General features: G+C 46.5%; 1 protein-coding gene and 1 long non-coding RNA gene across 2 annotated transcripts in view; both read right to left on the bottom strand.

Moving 5' to 3' along the window:
• The window catches only part of Tomm20l (translocase of outer mitochondrial membrane 20 like), a 12,927-nt gene extending 7,603 nt beyond the window's left edge, over positions 1-5,324 (bottom strand). Inside the window, exons 1-2 of the mRNA XM_021202280.1 lie at positions 5,178-5,324; positions 5,009-5,052 (exon numbers count right to left, since the gene is read on the bottom strand). Coding sequence (XP_021057939.1) covers positions 5,009-5,052; positions 5,178-5,313 — 180 coding nt within the window. The 5' untranslated portion in view covers positions 5,314-5,324. The remainder of the gene's footprint in view (positions 1-5,008; positions 5,053-5,177) is intronic.
• Positions 5,325-7,061: 1,737 nt separating this feature from the next.
• On the bottom strand, positions 7,062-8,870 carry LOC115064395. The gene is made up of 3 exons (XR_003844217.1): positions 8,729-8,870; positions 7,920-7,993; positions 7,062-7,142 (listed from the first exon to the last, which is right to left on the bottom strand). It is a non-coding gene; the product is annotated as an uncharacterized LOC115064395 (long non-coding RNA).
• Positions 8,871-11,194: the final 2,324 nt, after the last annotated feature.

Genomic DNA, 11,194 nt, shown 5'->3' with positions numbered 1-11,194 from the left:
AGCAACCACATGGTGGCTCATAACCATCCGTAACAAGATCTGATGCCCTCTTCTGGAGTGTCTAAAGACAGCTACAGTGTACTTACATATAATAAATAAATAAATCTTTTAAATAAATAAATAAAAAGAACAATTCGTGATGATGGGTTTTACTGGGTACATGGGAGGGGAGCAAGGTCTTCCAAGGAGAAAAGGTTGGGGGTCTAGAACCTAAGGGCATTTTTTTATTTCCCCCACAAATAATCAACAAAGTGTGATAGCAAAACTCTAGTGCTTCAGCTCCACTCAGACCTACAGAGTCAATGTGGGATCAGGAATCTGAGGTCAGCATTGCCAAGCAAGCTCGGGTGCTGCTTGGTCATTCCAGTCTTAGACTCACTGTGCAGTTAAGATTTCCTTGGCTATGTCTGACTGGATGAACCATCAGAGGTGCTTTTGTTTGGACAGTTGATGTTTGTTCTGTGTGTTTGTGCATGTGAGTACAAGTGTGTATGTGCACATGGGCGTAGGAGCCAGAGGACAATCTTAGGTGTCATTCCTAGGAGGCCACCCACCTTGCTTGCTTGCATTTATTTGTTTGTTTGTTTGTTTGTAATTTACAAGGGTATCACTCCTCTAGAACTAGAGTCACAGACTGGTGAGCTGCCCTGTGGGGGCTGGGAATTGACCCTGGACCCCTGGAGAAGCAGCCAGTGCTCTTAACCATTGGGCCATCTCTCCAGCCCTTACCATGCTTTGGAGACAGATCCATCTAATCTCTACCTCTCCAAGTCCTGGGATTTCAAGCACACCCCACCATGCCCAGCCCTGTTCTTGGGTTTGGTGGTCCCAGCACACATGGCTTGTCTTCTGTCGGCACTTTTTCCTTTCCTGCCCTAGGTAAACATGATGAGGCGGACCTGTGGAGCAGAGTGGGAAAACAGGGTCCTAGTGTGGGGAGAAAGGAACAACCAGCAAAGGAGGGGGAGAGAATGTTTGCTTTTTGGTTTATACATCTATACATGAAAAGGTTATTTTAAGAATTAGGTGAAAGGGGACTGAACAGATCGCTTGGTTGTTAAGATCGCCAGCTGCTTTCAGATGATTGGCGTTCGGATCCCAGCATCAACACTGGGCAACTCACAATGGCCTGTAACTCCATCTCCAGGGGATCTGACACCCTTTTCTGGCCTCCAGGATCACCTGTACTCACATGACATGCACACATAAACGCACGCACGCACATAAAAATAAAATCTTTTAGCTGGGTAGTTGTAGCTCACATCTTTAATCCCAGCACTAGGGAGACAGAGGCAGGCTGATCTCTGTGAGTTCAATGCCAGCTGGTCTATGGAGAGAGTTCCAGAACAGCCAGGGCTACACAGAGAAACCCTGTCTCAAAAAAAAAAAAAAAAAAATTGGGGCCGGAGAGATGGCTCAGCAGTTAAGAGCACTGACTGCTCTTCTAGAGGTCCTGAGTTCAACTCCCAGCAACCACATGGTGGCTCACAACCATCTGTAATGAGATCTGATGCCCTCCCTCTTCTAGTGTGTGTCTGAAGACAGCTACAGTGTACTTAAAATAAATAAATCTTGAAACAAACAAACAAAACCGCAAAGAATTATGTGAGAAAACACCTGAAAAGTCCTGCATCTGCATTTACCATACTTTAAGTCATTTGGTTTTTTTATTATTTCTAATCCAGACTGAGTTTTCTGTCTTTAACCCTCCACCTTGTCTTCCATATTAACACCACGATTGTCTTTTTTTAAACAATAAATAAGTAGGAACATCTATTCCTGAAATAAGTTACCATCACAATTATTTATCTATCACAAATGAAAAATTGTCATTTAGTCTTCCAAGAAGATGACATCAAACTACCACTCAGCTGTCTCCCTTACCACAGCACACCCTGGGCACTACAGTCTCACATGTGTGCCTCTACACAAGCAGTTTCCCTGACCTCACAGCAATATTCAACAGATCTATTATGGACAAATACAATATGCCAGACTATTCTAGATACAGTCAGTGGAGAGCCAAACACAGACAAGGTTATGAGGGCCTAGACTAACAAGTCGAAAACGTTAATCAAATGTCACACACCAAAAACGTTCAAGGATAACAGTCACTGAGGACACAGAAGAGGATAGGAACTGTACCAGACTGCCCAAGTCAAGCTGGCCAGGGAAAGCATCTGTGAGCACATGCCCCGCCCACACCTTGAGTGCTGCCTGCCAGCTTCCATAACTATGGCGACAGTCTTTCTGACTTCTCTTTCCTCCTTCCCTCGGCCCTCTCACCACTCAGCATGGACTGGAACTCAGTTCTTCCCAGGTCAGCTGCTTCTGCTCTTTCCAGCCCAGCCGCCGCAGACCCACGAGAAAGGTGGGATTTTTTTTACCCACGTTGCTGCAGTAACTTAGCCTTCCCTAACCCTTCTGGCACACCATACTTAAGGGGTTTGCTTCTTTCTGATTCCCCCTCCTCCCTTGTCTTTAAAAAATGTTCCTGCTCAGACAATCCACTGATTTCCTACTAAGTCTGGAAGCCTAGCCTTCAGATCAAGCCACCTCTGATGCTGCCCTTACTTAGCTCAGCTTTATCACACTTCTTCACAGCGACCCCTTTGCCAGACTGACTTATGATCATGCCTGGTACATACCCCTATTTTGCTTCCCCACACATGTGTAGCACCTTCAATCCTAAAGGTTTCCCCGGTACCACGTCTCTCCTTCCATAGCGTTCCTGCCTCAGATCAACGACAGCACTTAAGCCTTATGTAGGAAAAATTGGATTTTTCCAAAATGGTCAACAACAATATTTCCCTGTGTAAACCTGTTTTCAGAGCTCTGTCTCTCTGTTAGGAGTTGGAGTCTAGGTCCTCTCTGCTTGAAATCGAGCAGCCCTCAGTGCTGTGGGGAAGAGTTGCTTCCTGGCACGTTCCCATCTCTGCATGTGCTCCACCACTGGTGTCCTCTCCCGGTGCTCAGTGAATATACACTATTCAGAACCTGCCTGCTTGCCCCTGGGAACGCAGCCCAGCATATGATGAGGACCCACAAACTATATGACAAGGTCACATGCAGGCGCATGCCAACAGTTCCAGCTAAGTGAACACTCAGCATCAACCGGCAGACGTGAGGGGATGTGCTTCCAGATAACCAACTCAACATTACTGCCCCAGAGCCAGCCCCACAGAGGCCGAGTGGAGCAACAGTGTTATTCTCCGAAGCCTGCTCAGACTGCAGATTCAGGAGCCAAGCACTAAGGACACAAGCTTAGCCAAACAATAAGTCAACTGAGTAGCCGCTGTGCTGATTCCACATTGGAACGGTTCTGTCTCTCTCCAGGCTCTTGTTACATTGGCTGGCTTTGGGTTATGCCTACTCCTAGTTATTGCTGTTCTCTGCCAGACCTACCTTAGTGCCTCACACATAATAGGACCTTAAGTAGGCACAGGCTGATCACCTGAAAGATGGGAAGGTGAGAATTCTCCTGTACTTTTAAGCTCATGTGAGTTAACAGAAGCTGGACCAATAGCCAAGATGACTGAATTCTCTTTAAAAATAACTAATGAGGGAGAGGGCTGAAGAGGTAGTTTGGTGGTCAAGAACACTGGCTGCTCTTCCCGAGGACCAAGGTTCAATTCCAGCATCTGTACCGCAGCTCACAACTTTCTTAGCTCCAGTCCCAGGGGATCAGATGTCTTCTTCTGATCCCTAAATGCTACCACGGATAGACACATATGGCTGGAAAAACATCCATACACATTAGAATAAGAGGCAGTTTTTTAAAGTGACTAATAAAGGCAGTGTAATGGTTCAGCAGGTTAAAAAACGCTTCCCAGCAAACCTGACCACCTGAGTGAGACACATGGGAACAGCAGCAGGAGTGACTGGACCTCACAAGTTGTCTTCTGACCATCACATATGGGCCATCTTCCTCCTCTGTCTAAAAAATAATAATCACCATAAAAACCCAACTAGTGCCGGGCGGTGGTGGTGCACACCTTTAATCCCAGCACTTGGGAGGCAGAGGCAGGTGGATTTCTAAGTTCAAGGCCAGCCTGATCTACAGAGTGAGTTCCAGGACAGCCAGAGATACACAGAGAAACCCTGTCTCGGAAAACAAACAAACAAACAAACAAACAACCCAACTAGTCAATTGTATTCTGTGTTGGCTGGCCTGGGGACCTAGGCATCCTGTGGGGATATGGGAAGGTCCAAGTCTCTCTTCTTTCTTCTAAGTTAGAGTGCCTGTTCCTACAAAATTTACTTTTGATCCCTTTCTCTTTCTAACAGTGTTTTGTTTGGCCCAGGCTAACCTTGAACTCCCTCCTGTCTTAGCCTCCCAAGCGCAGATTCTGCACACATGAGTATCAAGTCCTGTTTATACTTAAAAACAAAACATAAAAAAGAATTAAAAAAAAAAACAAACAAAACATAAACAATAAAAACCTTTTTTTAAAAAATGCATATGGGGGCTGGTGAGATGGCTCAGCAGGTAAGAGCACCCATCTGCTCTTCCAAAGGTCCTGAGTTCAAATCCCAGCAACCACATGGTGGCTCACAACCATCTGTAACGAGATCTGGCGCCCTCTTCTGGAGTGTCTGAAGACAGCTACAGTGTACTTACATATAATAAATAAATAAATCTTTAAAAAAAAAAATGCATATGGGTGTTTTGCCAGCATGTATGTTTGCAACCATGTGCGTCTCTGTAGCTTCCTGGAGGACAGAAGAAGGTGACACATCCCTTGGGTTTGGAGGTACAGATGGTTGTGAGCTACCCTGTGACCGCAGGAAATCAAACCTGAGTCCTCTGGAAGAGCAGCCAATTCTCTTGGCCGCTGAGCCATCCCACCAGACCTTCATACTGTGTCCTTACCAGACCCACTTTTCCTTTCTTTCCTTCCCCTTTGTAATTAGAAGGTTAAAACTTTATAAAGCAGGTGTGCCGCACTGGCAGGCCTCTTCTCCCTGGGCTTCTAGAAGGTTCCTTGGCGGGTCTGCTGCACTTCACCTGCCTGGCGGGCGCCTGGGCCTTGGGCTGTCCAGCTCTTCTCTCTGCAAACATAGGCACGAGCTGGCTGGGAAAGCCAGGTAGCAGGGACCCTAGTGACCGGGACACCGGCTTGGGAACCAGCCCGGGCTTGGCCGCCCTCCCTCCCGCCGGCCGCGCTGGCACTCACTGTCCCGCAGGCGGCGACGAAATGAGGGGTCTCGGTGCCGCCTCCAGTCCAGGTAGACACAGTAGCTGAGCAGGACGACTGTGCCGCCCGCTACCAAGGCCGCCAGGAGACCGACGCCAAGACGGACCCTGGGCATCGGACTGCCCAGCGAGCGTTGGGCACGGGCCAGCCACACGCGAGCAAACTCCGGGTCCCGAACCCAGGACTCGGGAATTCTGAGCCTTCTCCAGCCTGACAAGACCATTTCCTGTGGCCAGGGCATGCAGTGTCCTTGGGTCGCCTGGATTTCCCTAGCACTTCACTTGGTCCCAAGTTATCTCAGCCTAGCCCTGGTCAGTGCTAGCCAGCCTCCCCTTCTAGGTCCCCAGAGCACTCACAATCCAAGTTCCCCACCCACCTTAACTCAGGAGAGGGAAATGATTCTGAAATAATAGTATAGAAGAAAAGCAAACAAAATCATTTTGCTGGTGCTTTTCCCTTTATGTTTGTCTTATTCAGCAAACACATCGAAAGAATAGACAGCTTTTGTCTCAAAGATCAAAGATCATAAAGGCATTACAAAGTGAAGTTTTTTGGTTTTGTTGTTGTTGTTTGTTTTTTGTTGTTCTAGACAGGGTTTCTCTGTATAGCCCTGGCTGTTCTGGAACTCACTTTGTAGACCAGGCTGGCCTCGAACTCAGAAATCCGCCTGCATCGAGTGCTAATTTTGTTGGTTTTGTCATTGTTTTTCAGAGACAGGGTTTCTCTGTATAGCCCTGGCTGTCCCGGAACTAGCTCTGTAGACCAGGCTGGCCTAGCGTCTGCTTCCCTGAGCACTGATGCTGGGATTAAATTTGTTTGTAACTTACATGTATGGCTGTTTGTCTGTATGTATATACATGTGTGATGGGCATGCTCAATGCCTGCAAAGGTCAAAAGAAGGTGTCTGGACCCTGGAACTGGAGTTAACTGACAATTGTGAATGACCATGTGTACACTGGTAAACCCTTGCAACAAATGCTCTAAACCACTGAGCCATCCATCTCTTCCAGGCCTGTTTTAATTCTTTTTTTTTTTGGTTTTTTGTTTTTTTGTTTTTCGAGATGGGTTTTCCTGTGGGTAGCCCTGGCTGACCTGGAACTCACTCTGTAGACCAGGTTGACCTTGAACTCAGAAATCCACCTGCCTCTACTCCCAAGTGCTGGGATTAAAGGCGTGCGCCACTACTGCCCAGTCTGTTTTTATTTTCAACAGTGTCCATGTAGCTCATGGTGGCCTGAAACTCTCCATCCTCCTGCCTCAGTTCCAAAGTCCTTAAATAGTTTTTGTTGTGCATTATTCAACTGCACTTACTAATTCACTATTAACTACCATCATTGTCATAGCAAGGCACCCTATCTGCCCTGAATACCAGTGAGATTAAGAAGTCCCTGCCCTTGGCTTTAGACATACTGAAAGTTACATACTGCTTTCGTGAACAGTGCATGTTCTTCCTATGATAACTTAAGTCTCCTAGCTGCAAAAGTTTATTATAAAAACAAAAAACAAACTGGCTGTCATTGCAGGACAACATCATAGTCTGTTGTAGCTGGGACTGTTGTGTGACAACATTTTCCCTGGGGAGACAACACACACATTTCCTCACCTCAGGTAGAAGTCCTACGACTGACCTAAGTACAGACACCACCGAAATCCAACTTGGTGAACCAATGAGTTTTTATTACAGGAGTAGGGGTGAGGGATCAACGGTGCAGAAATGAATCAGAGACATCTGCATCCCCACAGCCCACCCCAGCATGGGTGACAGCCCACAAAGCTGGGAACCTGCAGCACACTGTACAGTCTGCAGGTAGCTCACCAGGTGGGAGTGGCCTTTCCAGGTGACTCAGTTGGTCTGAACTTCCAGGCATGGTGGTCTGGTCTCGGAGTCTTCTTTGCAGCTCAGCTTCCTTCCATTTGAGGGAGTCCCAGTTTTTATGTTGCTGACTGTGGCGGGAAGGGCACAGTGAAGCTGGGGCTTCCAAACGAAGGCCCTCATGTTTGTACAGCAAAGTACGTTATCTATTGAGGCACTTCCCCAGTCCCCCCTGGGGGACTGGCTTTTGATTAAGTGATGTAGCTAGCTCCAAATGGTGCTTGTTAGGGCTGACTGGAAGTTCTACCACCACGAGCCTGCCTACAGTATACTGTGGGCCTTCCCTTTCACTTATCCCCGAGGTGAGTCTCTAGGGTAAGAGAAAGGACTGGGGCCTGAGACATGTGTTCGGATGGGAAGGGAACAGTGGTAAAGAAAGGAAGGACAACTACCAAAGAAATGAGATATAAACAGTGTCACTTAAGTTAAAATTACCACAGATCATGAAGAAAATGGTAAAAAAAATTCAGGCAAGTCTCTGTGGTAATCGTGGAGAGTTCATCTTAGACGCAGAGACCACTCCTTGCTAGCCTGGTGAGGGTAATCCCCTATGAAGCTTTATCACATTCATTTATATTTTCAAACTAAGATTGTATCAACCCTCCTAATGCTGCGACCCTTTAATACCAACCATAAAATTATTTTCATTGTTACATTGTAACTGTAATTTTGTAACTGTTACCACTCAACCAAAGCATGGTTCTACACTGAATAACTGACTCTTACTCAACTCTAAGAAAATGGCTGATACACAATAAATTGCATAATAAAGTATACAACCAGGTAAGCTCTGACATCATATACAACCTGAAATGACCACTAAAATGGAGATCAGTGATAATACCCACCATGCACAGCGTGCTACCTCCTTCAGTCCTGATATTGGTAATTTGTGTCTTCCTCTAGCTCAGCAGCTCTCAGTCTGTAGGTAGCATTGGAAAATACAAAATATTTACATTATGATGGATGGCAGTAGCAAAATTAGTTATGAAGGAAAAATGAAAATAATTTTAGGACTGGCAAGATGGCTCAGCGGGTAAGAGCATTGACTGCTCTTCTGAAGGTCCTGAGTTCAAATCCCAGCAACCACCCATAATGAGATCTGACACCCTCTTGTGGTGTGTCTGAAGTCAGCTACAGTGTACTTATATATAATAATAAATAAATCTTTGGACCTGAGCGAGCAGAGTTGACCCGAGTGAGTGGGGCTGACTCTGGAGCCAGCAGAGGTACTAAAATTCAATTCCCAACAACCACGTGAAGGCTCACAACCATCTGTACAGCTACAATGTACTCACACACATTAAATAAATAAATAAATAAATAAAGCTTAAAAAAAAAAAAGAAAATAAATTTATGATTGAGGGTCACCACAATGTGAGGCACTGTATTTAAGGGCTGAAGGACCAGGAAGGATGGGACCCACTGCTCTCGTTCTTGAGTCATCTAACTGGAGGTTTATCACAGTCATTTACATTCCCAAAGGTCTAGGTAGTACTTTTTAATTTTTTAAATGATTCTTTGTGAATTTCACATCATGTGCCTCAAGCCCACTCATTTTCCTGTTCTGTATCTGCCCTTACAACCTCCCCCTCAAAGGAAAACAAAACATAAAAATCAAAAGAAAATTAAAAAACGATTTTTAAAAAAAGCTCACTGTAGAAACTGCTGTGTGTCCCAGTGTACCCTTTTGTCCAAACAGCTTTTTTTACTTGCAAGTGTTCATTGCAGTGAGTCATTGGTCTGGTTCGAGGCCTCTGGCTTCTGCTACACTAGCCATACTGGATCCTTGCTGGGACTCTGGGATATCCTGTCGTCACCCTGTGTCACAGAGATCCTGCAGCTTTGGATCTGTAGGACTGGTTCCAGCAGGTCCTAAGATGGGGCAGATCTGGATCTAGGCCCAGGTGGTAGCTGAGCTGGTCAGCGTGCCAGCTCTCCCCACCTGGGGCAGGCAGCCTGTGAGGGGTGGAGCCAGCTCTCCCCTACCCCATGATATCAACACAGCCCCGGGAAGCAGCCCAACCAGGCTTCCACATGGCTTCTGAGGCAACTTCAGCCACAGACATCAACACAGCCTCTACCCCATCAGGGTCACTGACCCTGACCCAGACATGGTTGGGGGGTGGGGATGGTGGGGGGGATGGGAGGTGCCACACTCACCAAAATCTCACCATGGCCTTGGGTAGCAGAGCAGGCGACTCATATCAGGCTGTTACTCATTGCTTTATTTTTGGAGTCTAGTATTGTCACATTCTGTCCATTCCGTTAAACCATGACTCTGCTAGAGTCGATTATGACATACAAAAAAAGCACTGTGTTCATATGTTGGACAAGCTGCTGCCAGGAAAAAAAGGTACCAATTTCTGCAAATGAAGTCCTTTTATTAAAAGTCTATTGTAGACATCAGCAGTTTCCATGTCTTTTACACCAATATTTTAGTAAGATTAGCTATAACCCAAGGTGGGGCAATGGTGGCTGTGGTGGTTTGAATATGACCCACTGGAAGTAGTACAATTAGGTGGTGTGGCCTTCTTAGACTGTCACCCAACAGTTTTGATGTCAACTTATTTTTTTTTAGCATGGAATAGTTTAAAAGGAAAAATAAGGAATGGGTAGTACTGAGAGATTAACATAAAAATGGCTGCGCCGGGTGATTTGTGCTTGGAACCCTAGCACTCAGGGGTGAGGTGGAGGGACTTTGACTCTAAGCCTACAGGACTACACAGTGAAGACCTGTCTCAAAAAGGAAAGAGAGCTAGAGATGGCTCAATGGGTAAGAATCCTTGCTGTGGGGCTGGAGAGATGGCTCAGTGGTTAAGAGCACTGACTGTTCTTCTGAAGGTCCAGAGTTCAAACCCCAGCAACCACATGGTGACTCATAACCATCTGTAATGAGATCTGACACCCTCTTCTGGGGTGTCTGAAGACAGCTACAGTGTTCTTACATATAACAATAAATAAACCTTAAAAAAAAAAAAAAAGAATCCTTGCTGCGCTAATGTAAGGATCTGACTTTGGATCGATCCTGGCATTCACATAAGGCTGGGCATGGTAGTGTGCATCCAAAGGGCACACACATAAGGCTGGGCATGGTAGCGTGCATCCAGAGTACCATGCGGGAGCCAAAGACAGGAATGACTACTGGGGCTTCCTGGCCACCAGTCTAGCTAGGATCAGGCTCAGTGAGAGACCAGATGGGGCTCAAAGGAATAAGGTAGCTAGAGCAGGAAGCAGAATCCAAGACGGTCTCTCTGTACACACATACCTGTAGTAGACAACACACACACACACACACACACACACACACACACGCTACACACATACACAAAAGAAAACAAAGCCCTCAAACAGTGAACCGAACTACCACCTAAAGATAGCATGGGCAATACTTCCTGGTTCTCAAAAGCTGAGCCTGCCAACGTTTTGCTGCATCGAGGCTGCTGGCCTAGGAAACTGTCTTTGCTAACTAAGCAAGGCACAGAGCCGAGAGGAGAGGTGCATGCATTTTAATGGGAGGCAGAGGCAGGAGGATCTCTATCAGTTTGAGGCCAGCCATGGTCTCCATAGTGAGTTCCAGGGCAGCCAGGCAGTACAGAGACCCTGCTTTAAAACACTAGAAGAGAAGGCTAGCCATTGGGAACAGATACTGGATCTCAAAGTCAGAAGAAGGAACATGGCCCCAGTCCTGTCATTTGTTATTATCGTGACAACATAGAAAGCTGTTTTCTCCCATTTCAAAAACAAAATGGGAACGATTTTGAAGAACTGAGAGTGTGGAGTGTCTCTCCACCGGGGTACTATGCATGTCGGGAAAGCAGTCACCTCCATCCGAGCCTCCAAGTGTGTGCCTTGACGCCCTGGTTGCACTCACTCCCACAGGTGACTTTGATCTCACCATCTGGGGAGTTAAATTGTTAAATGTCCATCAGCAGTTGCCTTAAGTCTATTCCCAGCTGTTATAACTCACTACTAGAGTGGGAAGGGTTGTAGCTGAGTATCTTGTGTGAGAAGGAACATGCTCAGGTGACAGAAGGCACATACAAGAAAAAGCTGAGCCAGGGCAGTGGTGGCGGTGGAGGAAGAGGGGGAGGGGGACAGGGAGAGGGAGGGGAGGGCCCAG

The sequence above is a fragment of the Mus pahari genome, chromosome 7, assembly GCF_900095145.1.
Source record: "Mus pahari chromosome 7, PAHARI_EIJ_v1.1, whole genome shotgun sequence".
Lineage (NCBI taxonomy): Eukaryota > Metazoa > Chordata > Mammalia > Rodentia > Muridae > Mus > Mus pahari.
The sequence above is the reverse complement of the archived record's forward strand: the minus strand, read 5'-3'. Positions and strand labels throughout refer to the sequence as shown.